Source organism: Neopelma chrysocephalum, unplaced genomic scaffold (genome assembly GCF_003984885.1).
Source record: "Neopelma chrysocephalum unplaced genomic scaffold, ASM398488v2 Primary Assembly neopelma1_86, whole genome shotgun sequence".
In the NCBI taxonomy this organism is placed as follows: domain Eukaryota; kingdom Metazoa; phylum Chordata; class Aves; order Passeriformes; family Pipridae; genus Neopelma; species Neopelma chrysocephalum.
The window spans coordinates 1965155-1983625 of NW_020897748.1; the positions used below are offsets into that span (position 1 = coordinate 1965155).

Below are 18471 nucleotides of genomic sequence, written 5' to 3' on the forward strand. Positions count from 1 at the left end.
TTTGTTGCAGTGATTTTTTTCTTGGTGATATTAAAAGGAGTGATCATTTTTTCCTTTGAGTAATGTATTAGTGGTTGGGGTTGTATTTGTTTAGTTTGCTTTTATGAAGGCTTCTAATAGGTCATTATTACCCCATTTCTTTTCATTCTGGAGAGCTTGAATTAGTGTTTTGTTTAATTGATTCTTGATTTAGCTGTGCTACAATGCTAGAGCATTTTGAACAAAAGTGAGAATTATTTACTGTGGAATTACCGTGTTATTTGTAATAAATCACTTTCATCTGACAGCTTTGAAGAATGCAGGTTATTTTGAGGCAAGTTTTCTCCTCATGTAAAGCTTTTTAAGCGTGGAAAGAGTTTGTCATTGTTTCTTTTCACATATCACACTTTTTTTGTCGTTTGATTTGCACTGAAACATTTAGGGCTAAGCTTCCAAGGGTTTGTTTTGTTTCCAAAGTAAAGTCTATTTTCAGTCAGCCAGTATTGCTGATAACTCTTCTTTCAAAACAGGTTCCTAGAGAGGATGCTGGAATTAGTTAGAGTATCATGTGTTCCACTTCCCATCCAAACACCAAAGCAAGATCTTGTGTCAAAGCTTGCATTCAGTCTGGGAAAGTCACAGTTCAAGTTAGGACACAAATACTTAGTGAGTCTTTATTTTAAAGACTCGCAGCAGATCAAATCACGACTTTTACTTTTGGGATGAGTTTTTGCTTCCTTTCTGAAAAGTGAACGTTTCATTCTCCTGCAGCTGTTTGACTGCAACAGTTGTTCTGAGAGGAAGTGCTGAACATTTCCCATAAATCTTAAGTCAACAGCTTTAATCTTCCTGTAATTGGGATGAACCTTTTTGCGGAGTGTGTTCTGTTGGTTTGCGGGGTTTTTTTGACTGTATCTCTCCTTCTTCCCTTGTGGGTTTCTGAAAATAAGCAGTTGGTAGCTGAACTCCTGCAGGACATCAGCTACAGCTCAGTTGCCCAAAATGGGATATGTTCTGGAAGGACAAGGGAGAAGTCTGTCTTGTCCCTTTGCCAACTCACCAAAAGTATGGAGAGGTAAGCAGACTGATGGTTACAACTCTTTCCCTTCTATCCTCCATTGGGATTTCGCTAATGTAGTTAGCTTTCCCTCATCAAAGTAAATTAAAGTCCGTAATTACTAGACTTGAAATAGAGAAGTTTTATAGCAGAACATTCGAGTCAGTGTGTCTGGTTCGGGCGTCCACTCACATGCAGTACCTCACTGTGATCTATCTGGTGAATAGTAACTTGAGGGAAGAGAACGTAGTAGTCACTAAACTGAAGTATCATCTGAGAATTCAGAAAGACAAGACTTCCCACATCAGTGATGGAGTTAATGGGAGATGTTGCTCTATAAGCAGTGTTGGTTACTGATTCCTAGTCACACTTTGTGAAAAGGCATTTGGCATTAACAAAATTTAGCTAATCTTTGTGAATATCCAGGCACAAATGAGTGTTTGTGGTATTTCCACAGACACACACTGAAATCTAGCAGAAGAGTTTAGCTTTCAGCATTAATTCCTCTTAGTGAGCAAGTGGCATCATACTATCAAAGAACAAAAGAAAAGATACAATCTGAAATACTTGCATTCAGTTTGAAAGATTTTTTTTTTCAGATTACAGTTACCTTGTATACTGCTTGTGCAGGAAAGAAAGGAATGGAACACAGGAGGCAAAACCAACCAAGATGAAAAGATGAGTCACTGAATTTTGAATTTGTCTGATGAAAGGGTTGTAATAAAACGGACTAGAAACTCTAAAGGAATATAATTATAATCTGTTACATTGCACAAAGGATTATTTTATTTTTTTTTTACGTAAGCAATTCTAGGACAGCATCCCAAAAATGTAGGGCATGTCAAATAAAGAATGTATTAGAGAAAGAAAGGAGCTCTGGTTCACTGTGCACTTTCTAACAAATAATAATTTCTTATGGAAAATGTAAAGGACAAAGCAATAAAATTATTTTAAGGAACAAGGAACTGACCCCTGAAATAAGCATACATTGTAGATATTACCTACTAGAGGCGGGTGTCTGAATTCAGAGCAGAAATCGCAGATTTTTTCTAAGCATTGTCAACTCGTGGTTTAGTAGAATTGCATTCATACCTTTGTGCATCTAAAGATATGCCAACAGAAATGAAGAAAAAATTTTAGCACCTCTCCAGGTGTATAAAACTGAGGAAAAACAATTGGTAATATTTATTTTTTTAAAACTTGTCATCTTTCCTGTGGTTATTTAACAACCACCTTTGACAGCCACAGTTGGAGGAAGTGGTTCTGGTGCACCAGAGGAAAAACAGTCTGGAGCAATATACAGGATAGTGAGGACTGCCATAAACAGACATTTTTTTTCTGCAGTGGTATGGCAAGGAACAGAGATGTTCGGTTTTGCTTTATTTTGCCTAGTATGTTGGCCAGCAGTTATAGTTCTGTTTCCAAACATAGCTAATTTCTGCCTTTGTGGTTATGTTTCTTGGAGTTGGAAAAATTCCACCTATGAACTCTTTCTTTGACATCGTCCACCAGTAAGTAACTGACAGATATGATGAGTCTTTTTTTTTCACAGAACATCCTGAAACTTAGAACTTAAATGCCTGAATTGAACTGCCTCACAGATATTTAGAAAGTGGACATTTTATTGACCCTTGTTGAGCCAAGGATTAGTAAAAAGAACAAAGAGCACAATATTAGGGTTCCTTAGATGCTCCTCTCCTGGGTTCCTGATCATTCTTTTCTCTTTGTTGGCTCTGCTGTCTGTGGTCCATCATTTGTGTTGAGCAAGTTCAAGGAGGAAGAGGCACTTGACTTTATGAAAATGAGAGGGAACAGTTACTACCTACTCTTGCTTTAAAAAGTAGGATGGTCTTCAGCACAGGCACAGCTTTGACTGCCTTCCTTTGTGTCACACATGTGGGGCCTGAGGCTGAGTGCTAATGGGCTGCACCATCACTTTCAATGTATTTGAGGAAAGACTGGCATTAGGATCTTGGATGTGGCCCAGTACTTGTACTAAGGGGAGCATATTTATAATTGTACCGGTTATGTGAAACTACAGGATTGAATTCCTTTCAGAACACTTTTTTAGCCTTGTTTTTTAATAGAAAACCAATAGATTGTACTTTCTAGTTTTGGAAAACATTTACAACTGAAGAAGGCTTTAGAGATTAGATTTTAAAACATCACCACTTATTTGTGTCTGCAAATCAATCATGAAAGTAGTCAGCACCAGATTGTTCTGAAAACTAGTTGAGAGGTTTTAAGAGGCACCTTGACTGGTCTCACAATTATGAAGACTTTGCAGGTACAATTATGTGTAGACCATCTGGTTTTATTGAATGAGTATTAAATGCACACTAAGGAGTGCGAAAGTAAATCCCAGGTGAGATGGCATTATGAATTCTTTATACAAGTTGCAGAGAAATGCCTACTTGAGTATTCAAAGTCCTTTTGACTTTCTGAATATGGGAAAAGATAACTATTCTTTCCCATCTGCAAATCCAGAGTTCACCTGAAGCTGACACATCTTTGCATCAATTCTCCAAAACCAAGTGCTTTATCCAGCATTACTGAAAATTATTGGTATCCTTTCTGTTAGTTTTATCTCACTGGAAATGGGATTCATGATCCAGTCTTCCTTGGAGGAAAGTTGTCAAAAATAGAAAATATGATTATTACACATCTTCATTAGCTGACCTTTCTCCCCACTGCTCATTATCAATCTCTCCTGCACAAAATATCTTTATTGTTTGTTCAGAAGCTTGTTTGTTTATATCTCCTGCATTTTGAGATAAATTTCAGCTTCACAAACTTTATTTGAAGATTAATGCCAGTAAAGAATGCTTGGGTTAAGAAAAAGCTGAAGACTTAAGTGATAATAGAAGAGCTTTTTGGAAATGGGTGTCATAGGAAGGATGTGAAAATAGAAGTAAAGGGAAGAAAAGAGTAAGATGGGATAATTAAAGTAGAAGTTGAAAACTAATAGCATTTTATGTGGAGAGGTGGCAATTAAAGATTCTGGGGGGGAGGTGGGTGAGTGTGTCTCAGAAGACTTTAAACTAATTGTGTCTGCATTTAAATGACTTTGAGAAGATGTCGTCAAGATCTGGATATTCTAATCTGCAGTTGTCTATTTCTTGCAAACCTATTCCTTAATTTGCTGAGTTATTTTTATTTGGTAAATGATAGATGTGGATTGGGTTTTCTTCAGGGTTCTTCAAACGGAATCAGTTAATCATTAAGTTACAGAGAAAACTATATGATTGTACTTCTGTGATAGCTACATTAAAAAAAGACATTCCGATGTTTAAATTTCTAGGATTATTTGCTCTGGTGAAGACAACAAAAGCATTAGCATATGATTCAACTTCATATTTGCAAGTTCAGGGAGACTTTTTGCAATATCTCTCAGGTGATTGAACAACTGTGTAATATTTTAGGATGAGTAAATGTTTCCTAACAGGACACTTCTCAGCACAGTTGTAGTTTAAGCCTAGCTGGCTTTTAAGCACTGCACAGCCACTCACCTGCACTCCCCCAGCAGGATGGGGGAGAGAATGGGAAGGGTAATAGTGTGAAAACTCATGGGTTTGAGATAATGGAAGTTTAATAAGTAAAGCAAAAGCTGCACATGCAAACAAAACAAAACAAGGACTTCATTCCCCACTCCCCAGGGGCAAGTGGATGTTCTAGCATCTCCAGGAAAGCATCACCCATAACACTGATTTGGGAGGATTAATGCCATTATGCCAAATGTCCCTCCCCTTCCTTTCCCTGTGCTAGGCTTCTATGGCTGGGTTTTGGTAGCAGGGGGCGGGGCTACAGGAGTGACTTCTGTAAGAAGCTGCCAGAAGCTTCCTCTGTCCCGTGGCACCAATGCCAGCCGGCTCCAGGATGGACTTCCTGCCACTGGCCAAGGCCAAGCCAATCAGGAGTGATAGTAATGCCTCTGTGATAACATATTTAAGAACAGAAGGTTGTGGCGCTGAAAAATATTCCAGGAAAGGAAGTGCTGAGTGAGAACATGGGAACAACAAGGTACACCAAAGTCACTGCAGAAGGAGGGGCAGGAGTGCTCCAGGTGCCAGAGCTGAAGCCCTGCAGCCCATGGAGGACCATCGGGGTGCAGAGACCTACCTGCAGCCCATGGAGGAGCCCATGCTGGAGCAGGTGGATGCATGAAGGAGGCTGTGATCCCATGGGAGGCCCAGGATGGAGCAGGGTCCTCCTGGAGACCTGCAGCCCATGGAGAGGGAAGCTCATGCTGGAGCAGGTTTTTCCCAGGTAGGACTTGTGGCCCCTGTGGGGGACTCACGCCGGTACAGCTCATTCATGAAGGACTGCACCCCATGGAGGAGTGACCCACGGGACAGCAGTTTGGGAAGAACTGCTACCTGAGGGACGGACTCACACTAGAGAGGTCCATTAAGGACTGTCTCCCATGGGAGGGACCCCACGGGAGCAGGGGAAGGGCTCCTCTCTCTGAGCAGCGGCAGAAACAACTGACTGTAACCCCCATTCCCGTCCCCCTGCACCGCTGGGGGGGAGGAGGGAGAACATGGAAGGAAGGAGGGGTGGGGGGAAGGTGTTTTTAAGATTATTTCTCACTCTTTGGCTCTTATCTTGTTAGTAATAAATTTAAGTAATATCCCCACTTTCAGTCTGTTTTGCCCATGAAGGTAATCAGTAAATGACCTCTCCCAGCTGTTACCTCAGCTCATGAATCCTTAGCTGTTTTTTTTTCTCTCCTCTGTCCAGTTGCAGAGGGAGAGTGGGAGAGTGGCTTTAGTGAGTACCTGGCATCCAGCCAGGGTCAGCTCACTACATCCTCCAACTTTATATGCTGAGCATGATGCCATATAGTCTGGGATATCCCTGTGATCATTTGAGGTCCCCTCCCTGGTGGGGCAGTATGAGAAGGAGAAAAGACCTTGATGCAGTGCTAGTGTTGCTCAGCAATAATGAAAACATTCCTCTGTTATCAACAGTGTTTTCATCACAAATCCAAAATACAGCCCTATACGAGCTGCCATGAAAGAATTTAACTCTCTCCAGCACAAACCAGTACAACGGTGCAGAGTCATCCGCTGATTACAGAGCAAATATTTGTTTTAAACTGTGCAAAGAGATGGATAAAAAGAGTAAAACATTTTGTGGGTGAGTGAATTAGGAGCCAGAAGCCTTGTTGCAGCAGCAATACATATTCAGTGATCATTAAGAATACGGGGCCAGTTGTCTTCTCACAGTGTTAAAAGAATTGTTTCTATCCCACCTGTGGTATTTCAGGCTGTTTTTTCAAGGGATAGCTGAAGTGCGAAATATTAAATATTTACCAAATATATGTAAATGCAACTGATGTGAGATTATCTTGCTGGTGCCAATAGATTAAATAAATGAACTGCTTAGACAGAATGTTATGTGCTAATACAGGTGTTCAAAACCACCTGTGGGATAAATTTAGTTTTTCTAGGCACAGCATTGTAAGACCTGACACTGAGTTACATTGCCAGTGTGTTGGCAGCTCTGCAGATCTGAGTTGGGCATGAAGTTTCAGATAGGAAGGTTTTTGAGCTGTGCTAGTCTTAATGCATTTGGGTACCAAAGTTGTGTCAGCTCTTTCCTGTGCAACATCCACAAATAGGGAATTGAATATCCTGTTATGTACATACCATGATCTGCTGTGATGTGGCTGGCCTGCCTTCAAATCTCCCTCTGCCCAATTTGGCAGAAGGATTTGATCAGGAACAGTTTACCACTGCCACTATCCCAAGAGCATACTCGGAGGTGACTAAGTCTGTCATGTAGAAACTCCTTTCACAGAAAATACTAAGAATTCCTTGGCCGGGGAGAAACGGTAAGTGACTATTTTAGGTTGGCAGTTTAGGCAGTGAGGTAGTGCCAAAACTTCAGCTTCAGAGTGAAGTCTCTTTGTCAACATATACTGAAAATTTTGTTGAGGCTGTTCCACATCAAATCATTAAATATCCATTGAAGTAGGCATGTGAACTTGACTGCTGTACCCCCCATGACTGCACACTATCAAATGAACCTCTGACTTTGCTACCCACTTTCCTCACTTAACGAAGGTCACCTCATTTATACAAAGTGAAACTTTTGCACCTGAGACATGTTCAGATTCCTGGCAGCCCAACTATTCAGGTGAGCTATTCAGAGCTATCTGATTATAGCCCCATTCCGGTGCCCACCTTGACCTCTTCTGTCCTCACTCTCTAATGTTTGCAGTTGCTCTCTTACTTTGACTTCCCTCTTGCATCTTTATTCCCCAGCTCTTCATCTGAGTAATCATATTGTTGAAACTCAACTGTTCCTGGCTCATCGGTGCCATTGCAATTAGCGAGCCAGAGTTCCTGCCTGAATTCCCATCACAGTACCTTGACCCTTGTCTGTTTAACAGTTTTAAATGCAGCAGACATGGTAGGTGCACGTTGCCATTTCTTGCCTGTTCAGCACTGCACAGCCACGTCAGGAGCATTGAGGCATTTTGCTCATTCTCTCCTCTGCTTTTCCAAATGAGTTTTGACCTTTTCTGTTGCTGTGTGGTGTGATGAATCCCAGTGGGTCTTTGTCCCACCACACAGAGGTGAGGTATAAGACAAGATACTTTGGGATGAGCAGATAGAAAGGCAAATATATGGTACTACTTTCCTACCCATCATGAGGCAAGGGAAAAAAGGTGACACACTGATGGGAAGGTGAATTTTTTCGAAATCTCATGTCATTTGTCAAAGTGGCTTTTTGGTGGCATATATGTGCGCTCTCTCACAGCCCTCAGAGACTATGTTCTGCCTGCTGATGCCATTGCCACTGAACTGGAAGAGGTGAGGGAATGAAGTTGCAGGTGCTCAGCAGATTTAGGGACATGCTTGAGCAGTGTCACTGCTGAGTATGCAAACATAGGGTTATGGGAGAAGTGGGAAAATTCCATAGAAACCGTGTCTCTGAGATGGCACAGAGCAGGTCTTTTCTCTTCCTCTGCACCAAGCTTTTAGCTGATTTTCCAGTTATCTTCATTTTACTTTCCCACCTCTTTTTCCGGGTCTGTATCCTGAAGCACACAAGACGCATCTCCTCACTGAGGTCATGCCAGCCCTGTGTGAAACCCACTGCAGAAGACCCTACTTTACCTTTCTCCTGGCCCTCAGAAGGGCCCCTATGGGGCAGGGAGGCACGAGGGGCCAGCACAGCCTGGGGGCTGCTGCCAGGGCTGGATGGGGCCAAAGGCAGTTGTGCAGGCAGCAGTACCGGAGGTGCGGGAGCTCACACTTGGTAGAGCAGATGGAGCAAGGCATCTGCTACTGAAATCTTCACATGGGCCTTGACACACACCCATGGCTTCCTCCTCAGGCCAGAGTGCTCTCCAAGTGGTGGTGTGGGCGTGGGGGGAGCTCTGTTTGGATCCTAAAGGCTGTTTGTCCCAAATCGTATTCTGAGAAACAGCTCGGGCCACAGTGCTGCACTCTGACAGCCACTCTGCACAGGCAGGACTCTCAGGCTCCCTGGACGTGGCTGTAGGGAGCTCAGGTCACCCTTGGGCTCCCCAGCCTCTTCTGTGGAGAGCTCAAGTCACACTTGGTTTCCTCAAATGAGGGTACAAAGAGCTTGGGTCACCTTTGGGTATCACAAGGCGATGAATGGCCACATTTTCAAAGGATCCCAGCATGTTGCAAACCCCCAGGTGCATAGGGCAGGCTGGAGCAAGTGCCATGAGAACCCCGCCAGATCCCCCTGTAAACCTGGCTCCACTTTCCCTGGGCAGAGTCCAGAGCAGAAAGGGCCTGATGCCAGTGCTCTGCCCCCATCCAGCTCACTGACCCACACGAGAGGTGGGAGGTGGAGCAACCAGGGGCACTGAGGGCAGTTCCAGTGTCTGTTTAAAGAGCACAATGTGGTGTGTGTTTAGGGCCATTTGGAGATAACTGCTGCTCTGGAAGCAGGGGTGGCAGGGAAATACTCTCAGGCAAGAGCAACTTTCTGAGTTGAGGCCTCACTCTCACCTTCTAGGCTGGCATGCCACCCCAAAAACAGGCTCAGCAGAAACTTTTGATCAAGGGGGGAAAAGTCGTGAATGATGACCTCTCCGTGGTGGCTGATGTGTATGTGGAAGATGGAGTGGTGCAGCAGGTGGGACCAAACTTAAACCCAGAGCCCTCGACTGGACTCACTGTGCTGGATGCAACCAACAAGCTGGTGATCCCTGGGGGCATCGATACTCACACACACATGGAGTTCCCTTTTATGGGTAGCAGGTCAAAAGATGACTTCTATACTGGAACCAAGGTGGGTGCACATATGTGTGTCTGTGTGTGCATCTGGGCTTTTTCAGATCTGTCTGCTGGTTATTTTGTACTACTTCTAAATGAGAAAGGAGAGTGTGAATCAAGCACAGGCAATTGTTACTGTCCCTTGACCAGGACATTGTCATAAGAAATTGGAGTACTCAGAGATCCACCTTCAACTAGTGTGTTACTTGGGTTCCTTCAGAAACTAATCTGACCAAGGGTGGCAAGTGTTAAAGGCAGGCATTTACCCTCAACGTGCATTGGTACGTGCATCAAGCTTCATACTTTTCTGAGCAAAGATTAACTAAAGCAACAGTTTAATTCCCCACTGTCATTGGAGCACTTCTATGGTAATCTGTTGTTTCTCCTCTGTTAGCACAGGGGAATGCGCGCTTTTCTTCTGTCATTCTCTTCAGAGCTTACTGTGTCTGTCAGTGCAAGTCCAGTTCAAATAAACTTTCTGGAGTTACCTAATTTCTCTCAGTTTTACGCTTGGAGTGTTGGGGATTTTTTTAGCTTTTTGGCTGATCTCATTATATTCCCTGCATGAGAATAGAGTATCTTTTCCTCACATTAACAGTATTATGCATCATCTCCATACAGTTAAAATACAGAACTCCCCAAAATTTTTAAGGCACTTTTCTAAAAGCTTTGCCGTGAAGGTTGAAATCTTTGCTCACAGAAGAGATCACATTGCCCTGCTTGGCTTATCTGGTAGCCAGCATCTTCAGAGAGCTTTTATATCCTGTTCCTCTCACAGCAGAACTGGGGTTTGCTAAAAAGCAGAAAGTAATTGTTTTTTGAGGTTTTTTGAATAACTTTTTGAGATACTGGACAGGGAAGCTGTGAAACAGAGACTGCATATACAAAACAGAATGTCCAGATAGTCTCTTTGGTGCCTACAAGAAGATTCTAGATCCAGCTTAGCGATCAGATATCTAGTTAGATGTTGTGGACCTTCTTAATCCAGGTCAAAGTGTGGAAAGCGTTCAGAGCTATTCACTGAAGGTCATTATCTGACAAATATTTTGGCAAGAAATTCAGGGAGACAGAGTTGTGTTAAAACTATTGCGAAATATGCTACAATGATTAGCTAAGATTTACTCATTCAGTTAAATAAGTAAAGGCACCTCTCTTTACAAAGAGAGGAGAAAAGATATTGGGGATAAAAGGAGACTTTTAGTGGAGTTGTGGAACCCATGACATCTTTTTTGCTTGAAGTCTATAAATATTTTTTAATTCTAAATCCTGTTTAACAAATTAGACAGTCTTGTTGGAAAATATTTGACAATTTGAAGAACTTTTCTTGGAGAAAATGTTTTACTGAATTCATCACAGATTTTCAAATACTTATGTCACTCTCCCAACCTCAATTTTGCAAAATATGCTGACATATTTACAATTTTGCTTCTGAGTGCTAAGTGAACTGCAGGAGGGAAGAGACTGATTGCTCTAGAAAGAGTAATATAGCATGAATTTAAACTATGTATATTTTGATCTGAAGTGGTTGTGCAAAGGGATATTGTTCAGAGCAATAGAGAGGATTTCCCTTGCTAATTTGGAAGAGAGCAACAATTTCAGCAAAGGAATTTCTATATTGAATCAATTTCTGGTTTCTCTGAGTGATTGATAAAAATCCTTCAAAGTAAAAAAGAAGTAATAATTCAATTTTCCGTTAAGGAGAGTAAAAAATTATTAGTTAAAAGCAATTTTTGATTCTCATGCATTCATAAAGGGGGGTTATTTATTTAATTACTTGAAAATATTTGTATGAAATATGTAACTATCTCATTCTATTTAAAAATCTGCTATACAGTTTCACTAAATGATATCCTGCCACTAATAAAAATAACTTTAAAACACTTTTACAATCCTTTTGGTGTTTGGGAATTTTCACAGTGTATGTTCAAACTGAATTGGTTTTGGTTTATTTATTGTGTATCTGCCCTTTAATACTTCCCTGTCACCCAGGCTTGCTTTATGGCCTATATAGATTCTGAGGAAACATTTCTCAAGTTGACCTTGGTCTTCTGGTGCTCTTCTTTCTCTGTGATTCCACATACTTAGGGAAACTCAGTGACGCATGAATGCTACAGGCTCATCTCCAAATCTAGGATAAGTTTTTGTACATGTGGAAAGCTTTTCCTTTCAGTCTGATAATTTCACTGTGATTCTCCTGAATACCTTTTGAGAACATCTTTCTTAAAGCAGATGAAATTAATCTCCACAATCATTTTGCAAGTTCAGACTTCTTTCAGGGAAACTCTTCAGTGGCTTTTGGCTTTTCAGTGTATCAAGATTAATTACTGCACAGGGAGTTGGAGAGGGTGGGAGAAAATTGCATTCTGTGATTGCTAAATATTGACTTTCTTCTTTTCAGGCTGCTATAGCAGGAGGGACCACTATGATCATCGACTTTGCCATCCCTCAGAAAGGCTGTTCTCTTACTGAGGCCTTTGATACATGGAAAAGCTGGGCAGACCCTAAAGTCTGCTGTGATTATTCGCTGCATGTGGCGGTTACATGGTGGAGCAACAAGGTCGAAACAAGAGCTGATTATCAATTCCATGAATTGGTATCACACCTGCTTTGAATTAGTCCTCATGTGCTAAATATAGCTTGCTGGCAGTGTAATGGTTAGCATTTTTGTGGGTAAAAACAGCATTTGAATAGCCCACACCCTTCTAAAAGTACTATATTTAAAAAACTAATGAAAGTCTGCAGACAGTCTGTATTTTTGGATAATACTGCACAAAGGTAAAGGTAGCAGTTGTGTGAGACCAAGACTAGGCAGGCCAGGGGGGGAAAGAGGTTTTTGCAATAATTTTGCCTTTTTTTGCTTGAACACTTGAAATTTTATGCTCCTGTTGAGTCTTGGTAGTTTGTATTTGGTTTTTTTTTAATAAGGGTATACCTGAAAAATATGGTAATTTACTTCATTTGTAAAGGAAGATTTCTATTCCTGGGTAACTGCAGTAATATCCCCTTAAAGTAAAGCAGGACTGGAGAAAATAGTAAATTGAATGTGAGATTATCTAAAAAACCTTTTTGGAATTTATATATGGGAGAATCATCCTTGTTGAGTGAATGTTTGCTAATAACCTGGAAGCTTTACTGAATTAATTAATTTTTCAGGTGCTTGATATCTATCTGAATGTGCCCCATGTTTTACAAGATCACTTTGGATTCTCAGAGAACTATGTATCAGTACACAGATATATTAAGTAATTTCCATTTTTAAATATGAGTACCAAAGTCTTTACTCTGCAAACAACACATCTTTGATATCCTGCATACTGAGTGCTAAAATAGGCTGACCACAACTTCTAGCTTAAAGCAAAGACATAAAATAAATTCTCCAGTGAAGTTTGAGTAATGTGCATTTGAAACAGCCTTAGCAGAGAACAGTGAAGTACTGAAAAATCCAATAAAACTAGAGAAGTGTAAATCAGTGAAATGTTCTGGTCTATATTAAGAATTTAAATGTTTTTAGAGGCCATGATTGAAAGAAATAGAAAGGTCTAATATTTTGTAGCTGTAAAGGACCTGGGTGAAGTAGACTAATATTTCATGCCCTTCTGATTAGCTCTTATCTCCTCAGGATTTAAAGTATTGATTAAAAGCATACATTCTTTACAATGCCTTCCCTTTTTTATAGTAAATAGGGAAGAAGAGAACAAATGAAATGCCTCTATATTTGTGCCAGAGCAGGGCCTTATGTCAGGTATTTATTTGATAATTCCCACTCGAGATATGCTCTCATCTCTTCTCTGGATAAATTAAAAAAAATTCCTTGAGTTTTATATAAATCTCACCTTTCTTGGGCAGATCCAACCAGATTATGAGAGAGCAGATGAGAAGTGAAAAAAAAAAAGTACTTTTTAAAAGGAATTAATCCCATGGAAATTGTAATAGCATTACAGATTTATGTCAATTACTGTCACCATCATTTTACTGGGAAGGGAGAGCCAAAGTTACATAATGTATGTTACAGCTAACCAGCTGAGCAAGAAGCCTTTGGACTACAATCTGTGTCTTTCTTTCTTTGGGACGTAATGTTTTGCTGGGCTTCATAGACCCTAGCAGAAGCAGGGCATTTTATCAAGGACTGCATACAAGGAAAAAAAACCCAAAACCCCACAAACAAACAAACAAAGAAAAACCCCAGAAAAAACAAAAGAAACAAACAAAACAGGCTTGCATTTAGCATTTTGGAACCATTTTGTTTGACAACAAAATATTTCAAAAGGCTGTGTGTTTAGAGTTAGGACAAAGCTCTAAGAGATGAGGTCTTTTCTGTCATTCTATTGTTTGCCGGAAGCTGAAGCCTACTACAATCCAATTCTGAAAATCAGTTTTGCGCAAATGTCTATGTTGTGTGAGTTGGATACATTGACTGTAATATTTGACTGGGTGTTTTCAACATCAGGTTTATTTGGAATAAAATTCTGCTTCAGTATCTTTTGCAAAAAGCATTCCCTTCATGCAGTTCGCTTGTTCCTCTGCACTGCCAGTCGGTCTTTAAATATGTGACTTGGGCTGCTTATACTGAACATATGTTTGATGAGTGAGTGAAGGCTCACTCTTCACACTTAAAATTTCTTTATGTGAGGTTACTAACATGTGAAAGATGATTACTGTATTCTGAAAATTGCTGACTGTTTTTCAGGTGAAGGAAGAAATGAAACATCTTGTTCAAAACAAAGGAGTCAACTCCTTCAAGATGTTTATGGCCTATAAAGACATATACATGGTCAATGATGAGGAGTTATTTGCAGCCTTTTCCTGCTGTAAGGAGCTTGGAGCAGTTGCTCAAGTCCATGCCGAGAATGGGGATCTAATTGCACAGGTGCACATATGACATTTTTTTCATCGAAGTCAGGAACATAGATGGTCCTAACCCTAGGTATCTCCAAACATAGTCAGTTTATCTAACAGGAACAAATCCAGAAGTAAGGAGAAAGCTTCACTGACAGGGCATGAAGGTCTCAACATCTCTCTATGTGTCATCAGCCTCACTTCATACTTGCCACTGCCACTTTAGTGCTATGTGGAGGCACTGAGAGTATAACTGTCCTGGTTGTACTAGATACCAGTTATAACTATAGTGGCTATACTAGAATAATTTCTTCAACTATTCTTGTCAAGAGTGATTTGACTCTGCCCCAGGTCCCAAAATGGAAATTAAGTTATTGCTAAATAATCTCGAATCAGCAAATCTTGGGCTACTGAAGTATACTAGGGACAAAATCTTATGCCTCTTAAAACCTAGGAGTTTTCAGAGGCTCTGAATATATATCTTTGTGTTTAGTAAGGACCTTTCCTTTTTCTTTTTTTTTTCTTTTTTTTTTTTTTGCCCGTGGGGGTTAGTACTGTAACACAGTTACTGACTGTTATCATTTAAGAGCACATACTGAGAGAGGAGTAGGGTTTTCAAAAGTGGTGATTTACCCCTGCAAGCTAGTGGAGTGTGTTCTCTGAATTTACTTAGGTATTCTGAGACCTGCATTTATTGAGATATGTTGGATTTCAGATAAAACAACAATGACTTGGAAAAAATTGTAACTACCTTGTTGGGTTTTTTTCCTTGAACTAGCTGTAATGGATGGTTTAGAATCCATTTGACTGGCATGAATCCATGGCTACACTTTATTTGACTCTTACATGTTTTTGTGTGGTGTTCAGGGTGCAAAGAAGATGCTGGCAATGGGAATAACTGGCCCTGAGGGTCACGAGCTGTGTCGTCCTGAAGAGGTGGAGGCTGAAGCTACACAAAGAGCAATTACCATAGCAAATGCTGTAAACTGCCCCCTTTATGTAGTCCATGTAATGAGTAAATCTTCAGCAAGGGTGATAAGTAATGCACGAAGAGAAGGTAAAAGTCCTAATTCTTTTATGCTTGGACAGTGGCATTGGAGAAGGGGTCATGGAAAACCAAACACAGCATTGGTGTCCTACTTGTCATGAGTGCCATAAGCCTCAGAACATGGGTGAATTTCTCAGAGTGGGATGTCTAAACTGTGGGTGTGTTCTTGGGCCCAAGGGGAGCAGTGTGGAATAGCAGCAACTGGAATTAGGGCTTTCCTTTCTCCCCAGAGCAAACTTTTTTCTCTTCATACTGTACCTCCCAGGTCAAAGTGAGGGCCAGGACAGCATTATTGCATTAGAAATTATGTCACCAGTCCAAGGCAATAAATGCTCTGCTATTACCCCCACTGAGTCTGCAATACTTTACCCACTATTTAGTTGAGACATTCTACAACAGAGACCACACCATATTTTTAAAGACGGTGCCATGACATGACTACAACTCCTATTCACTGGTCACTTAGAAGTTATGGTGATGATGACAATGCCTGAAAGCCTCAATTGCCTGTAGTGCAGGGTTTCTCAGGTTTGCGTTGCAGCATTCATAAATAGGTCTGGTCAGCCAAGGAAGCCTGACCTTTTTGACCATCTGTTGGACAGACTAGAAGCAACTTGAAGGCTGTAAATGTTTAGGATGTTTTATCTCCTTATCTATAAGTTCATCCAGAGCAGCCTATGGAACTACAGCACTAGGAGACATTATCCAACTGGAAGGAACAGGAAAGAAGCCCGTGATTTGGAAAACCTAAAACTTTATGGCGTATCTGTCCTCATTATCTTTTTACATCTTTTTTGCTTCATTTTTACATCTTTTGCATTTACAGCTTGTTTTCACCTGACCTAGCATGAATTGCATACAGACCTCATTTTCCTTATTTCTTGACTTTAGATAGTGCCTTCACAGGGGGCATAGATTATTAGTATTAAAATGTAGAGTGTGAGACCTTGGCGAATCAAAGCCAGTGTGATGTCATTGTGTTAATATAGATGGATATGTTTATGCAGAATATGTGTTAACTATGACTTCTAGTAAGACTTAGAAGTAATTCAAGTTTATAAAAGAACTCCTCAGAATATATTTTACAAGCACACTTTTTGGTACTGTGCTATATTAGATTCCTCCACTAGATGACAGTGCTGCTGGGAATGTGGATTATATCCATCAGTGCATGGTTATTTGTATGTTCACAGGCATGGTGTGAACATTAACTACAAGAAGCTGTTACAATAGTTAAAATACCCAGCTTAAAGATGAAACACTGACTGTGAACACAAAAGGGATAAGATAAGAGGTGGTGTTTTATAATACACTATTCAAGTACAGAATTTTATGCTGACAGTAAATACTGTAAAATATTGTTAAGCTTGTGTTGTAAGAATAGTCTGCAGTGCCAGTTTGATAACTGATGATAGATGTATGATTCTTTGATATGTAAAAAGATGAAATTGGGACAACTTATGCTTATTGTGGTGCAAATTGTATTTTGTAGCTTCCTGGGCTGATGCAGTCAGAATCATTAATGCTTACCTTTGTGCACAGCAACATATAACATTTCTTCATAGTTAATAGCTATTTGCATAGAAGTGTATTGTTTAGAAAACAGAAATCTAAGATCGATTAAGAAATTTCAAAAGATAAAGGTAGTTACAAGAATGGTAGTTTTTAATAAGACTGATCTGTATAAATTTTGGCAATTAGAAGTTCATTATTGTTGGTTTCAATAGAAGTTATTTTCCACTCTTTGGTGAAAAGTGATAGTAGAAAACAACGAGTTCCAGACCAAAAAAAAAAAATAATTCTCAAACTATTGTATGAATGACAAAAATAAAGCTCAAATATTTTGGTGAAAGACATTCAACTTGGACAGATTAAAAACCACAGGAATGTGAAAACTGTGTAAACTCTTAAAATACTGGAAGGCTCTCAAGTATTTGAAAAATTCACTTTAATACAATTTATTCATCTTTCCAAGATTATTTCTCCATGTCTTGATGCTTCCTACTTCCTGCTATTTACAATTATGAAATTTTTCTTGGTCCTTTCCAAGCACTTAGCATGAAGTACAATATGTGTGTGCATATTCATCCCTGCCCTTGTTGGAGGAAGATTGATATCCCTTTCCAATTCCATCACTGACCTCAGAAGGAGGGTCTTCAGTGAATGAAATCTATTTTCTGAGTGACAGTGTGATACCAGAACTGAGGCATTGCTTCTCAAGTTCTATGGGATGGTGATTTTCCTAGTCAAAAATGTAAGTCAGAGCCCAATTCTTTGTCCCTCATTTAGATACACAAGGTGAGAAATAATTTTAGAGACCAAAGGCCTGATACAGCTTGCTGAAGACAGTAGACATAGTTCTGTTGTCTTCTATGATCTATAGTTCAGATCTTAAAGGCTAAAATCAGTCATACAGACTGTAAAGGGATAGTAGTTCTTATTCTAGATTAAGCAAACTTTAAGAGAATCAGATGAGTGAAAGTCTTTCCTTCTCCCCTCCATGCCAAACTTCACTATCTATGTCTGCTCTGATCTCCAGCAACACCACTCACTGAAGGAAACCTCCAGATTGTAGCAGAAAGTTTTTCATGTACATCAGTAGTAGCTGCTGAATATTCAGCTGGAAATCCAAAATTCCCACTTTGTGACTATGTTGGAGGGGGACAGCCTAATTCCTGACCCCACCCTGTTCTTTTTTGGGTACCCTACCAGACTGTTTGTAAAACCAATGGTTCATCAGTTCTCCACTGAGAGGGTCAAAGACAGCACCTCTCTGTGAGAATTGTCCTTGCTTGTGTCAGTGGGCTGTTTCTTCATCTGTGTGCAAAACATGATCTTGAATCTTGATAGAATAGGTAGAGGAATTGTATTCTTTTACAGAAGGGCAGTCTGATATATCTGTGTGCATGACAGTCTTATTCTCTTCAGTGGGAAAACAAAAAGGATCATCATCCTGCTATTGTATCAAATCTTCCCTACAATGAGAAGAGGGGGCTGTAGAGCACTTGTCAGGCAGTGCAGCTCCTTCTCTTCTTTGGACTAGGTGAGGTAAACTTAATGGGGAAAACTGATGTGGCCCTGTCACCCGTTCCTTCCACCAGAACTGCCTATGCAGAAAGCAAGGCTAATCAAATGTGATTTAGGGATAGATGATTTATACTGTCTCCCCCTAAAAAATGCTTTCAGTCTAAGTGCATGAAAGGCTGGAGACCATAGAATGATAGAATGGTTTGTGTTGGAAGAGACCTTAAAGATCATCTAGTATGCTGATTAAAGATCACGTCCCT

The 18471-nt window shown here is 40.3% G+C and overlaps 1 protein-coding gene and 1 long non-coding RNA gene across 3 annotated transcripts in view; both read left to right on the forward strand.

Annotated features, from left to right (window-relative positions):
- Positions 1 to 867: 867 nt before the first annotated feature.
- LOC113971883 lies at positions 868 to 1780 on the forward strand. Its single transcript, XR_003535689.1, has 2 exons — positions 868 to 1054; positions 1636 to 1780. It is a non-coding gene; the product is annotated as an uncharacterized LOC113971883 (long non-coding RNA).
- Positions 1781 to 8869: 7089 nt separating this feature from the next.
- DPYS (dihydropyrimidinase) overlaps positions 8870 to 18471 on the forward strand; it is a 28771-nt gene continuing 19169 nt past the window's right edge. Inside the window, exons 1-4 of one of the 2 annotated variants that reach the window (XM_027692360.1) lie at positions 8870 to 9316; positions 11699 to 11857; positions 13988 to 14167; positions 15004 to 15193. In XM_027692360.1, the coding sequence (XP_027548161.1) occupies positions 9047 to 9316; positions 11699 to 11857; positions 13988 to 14167; positions 15004 to 15193 (799 nt within the window). In that variant the 5' untranslated portion in view covers positions 8870 to 9046. The remainder of the gene's footprint in view (positions 9317 to 11698; positions 11858 to 13987; positions 14168 to 15003; positions 15194 to 18471) is intronic. The other variant, XM_027692361.1, reaches the window with a different exon arrangement.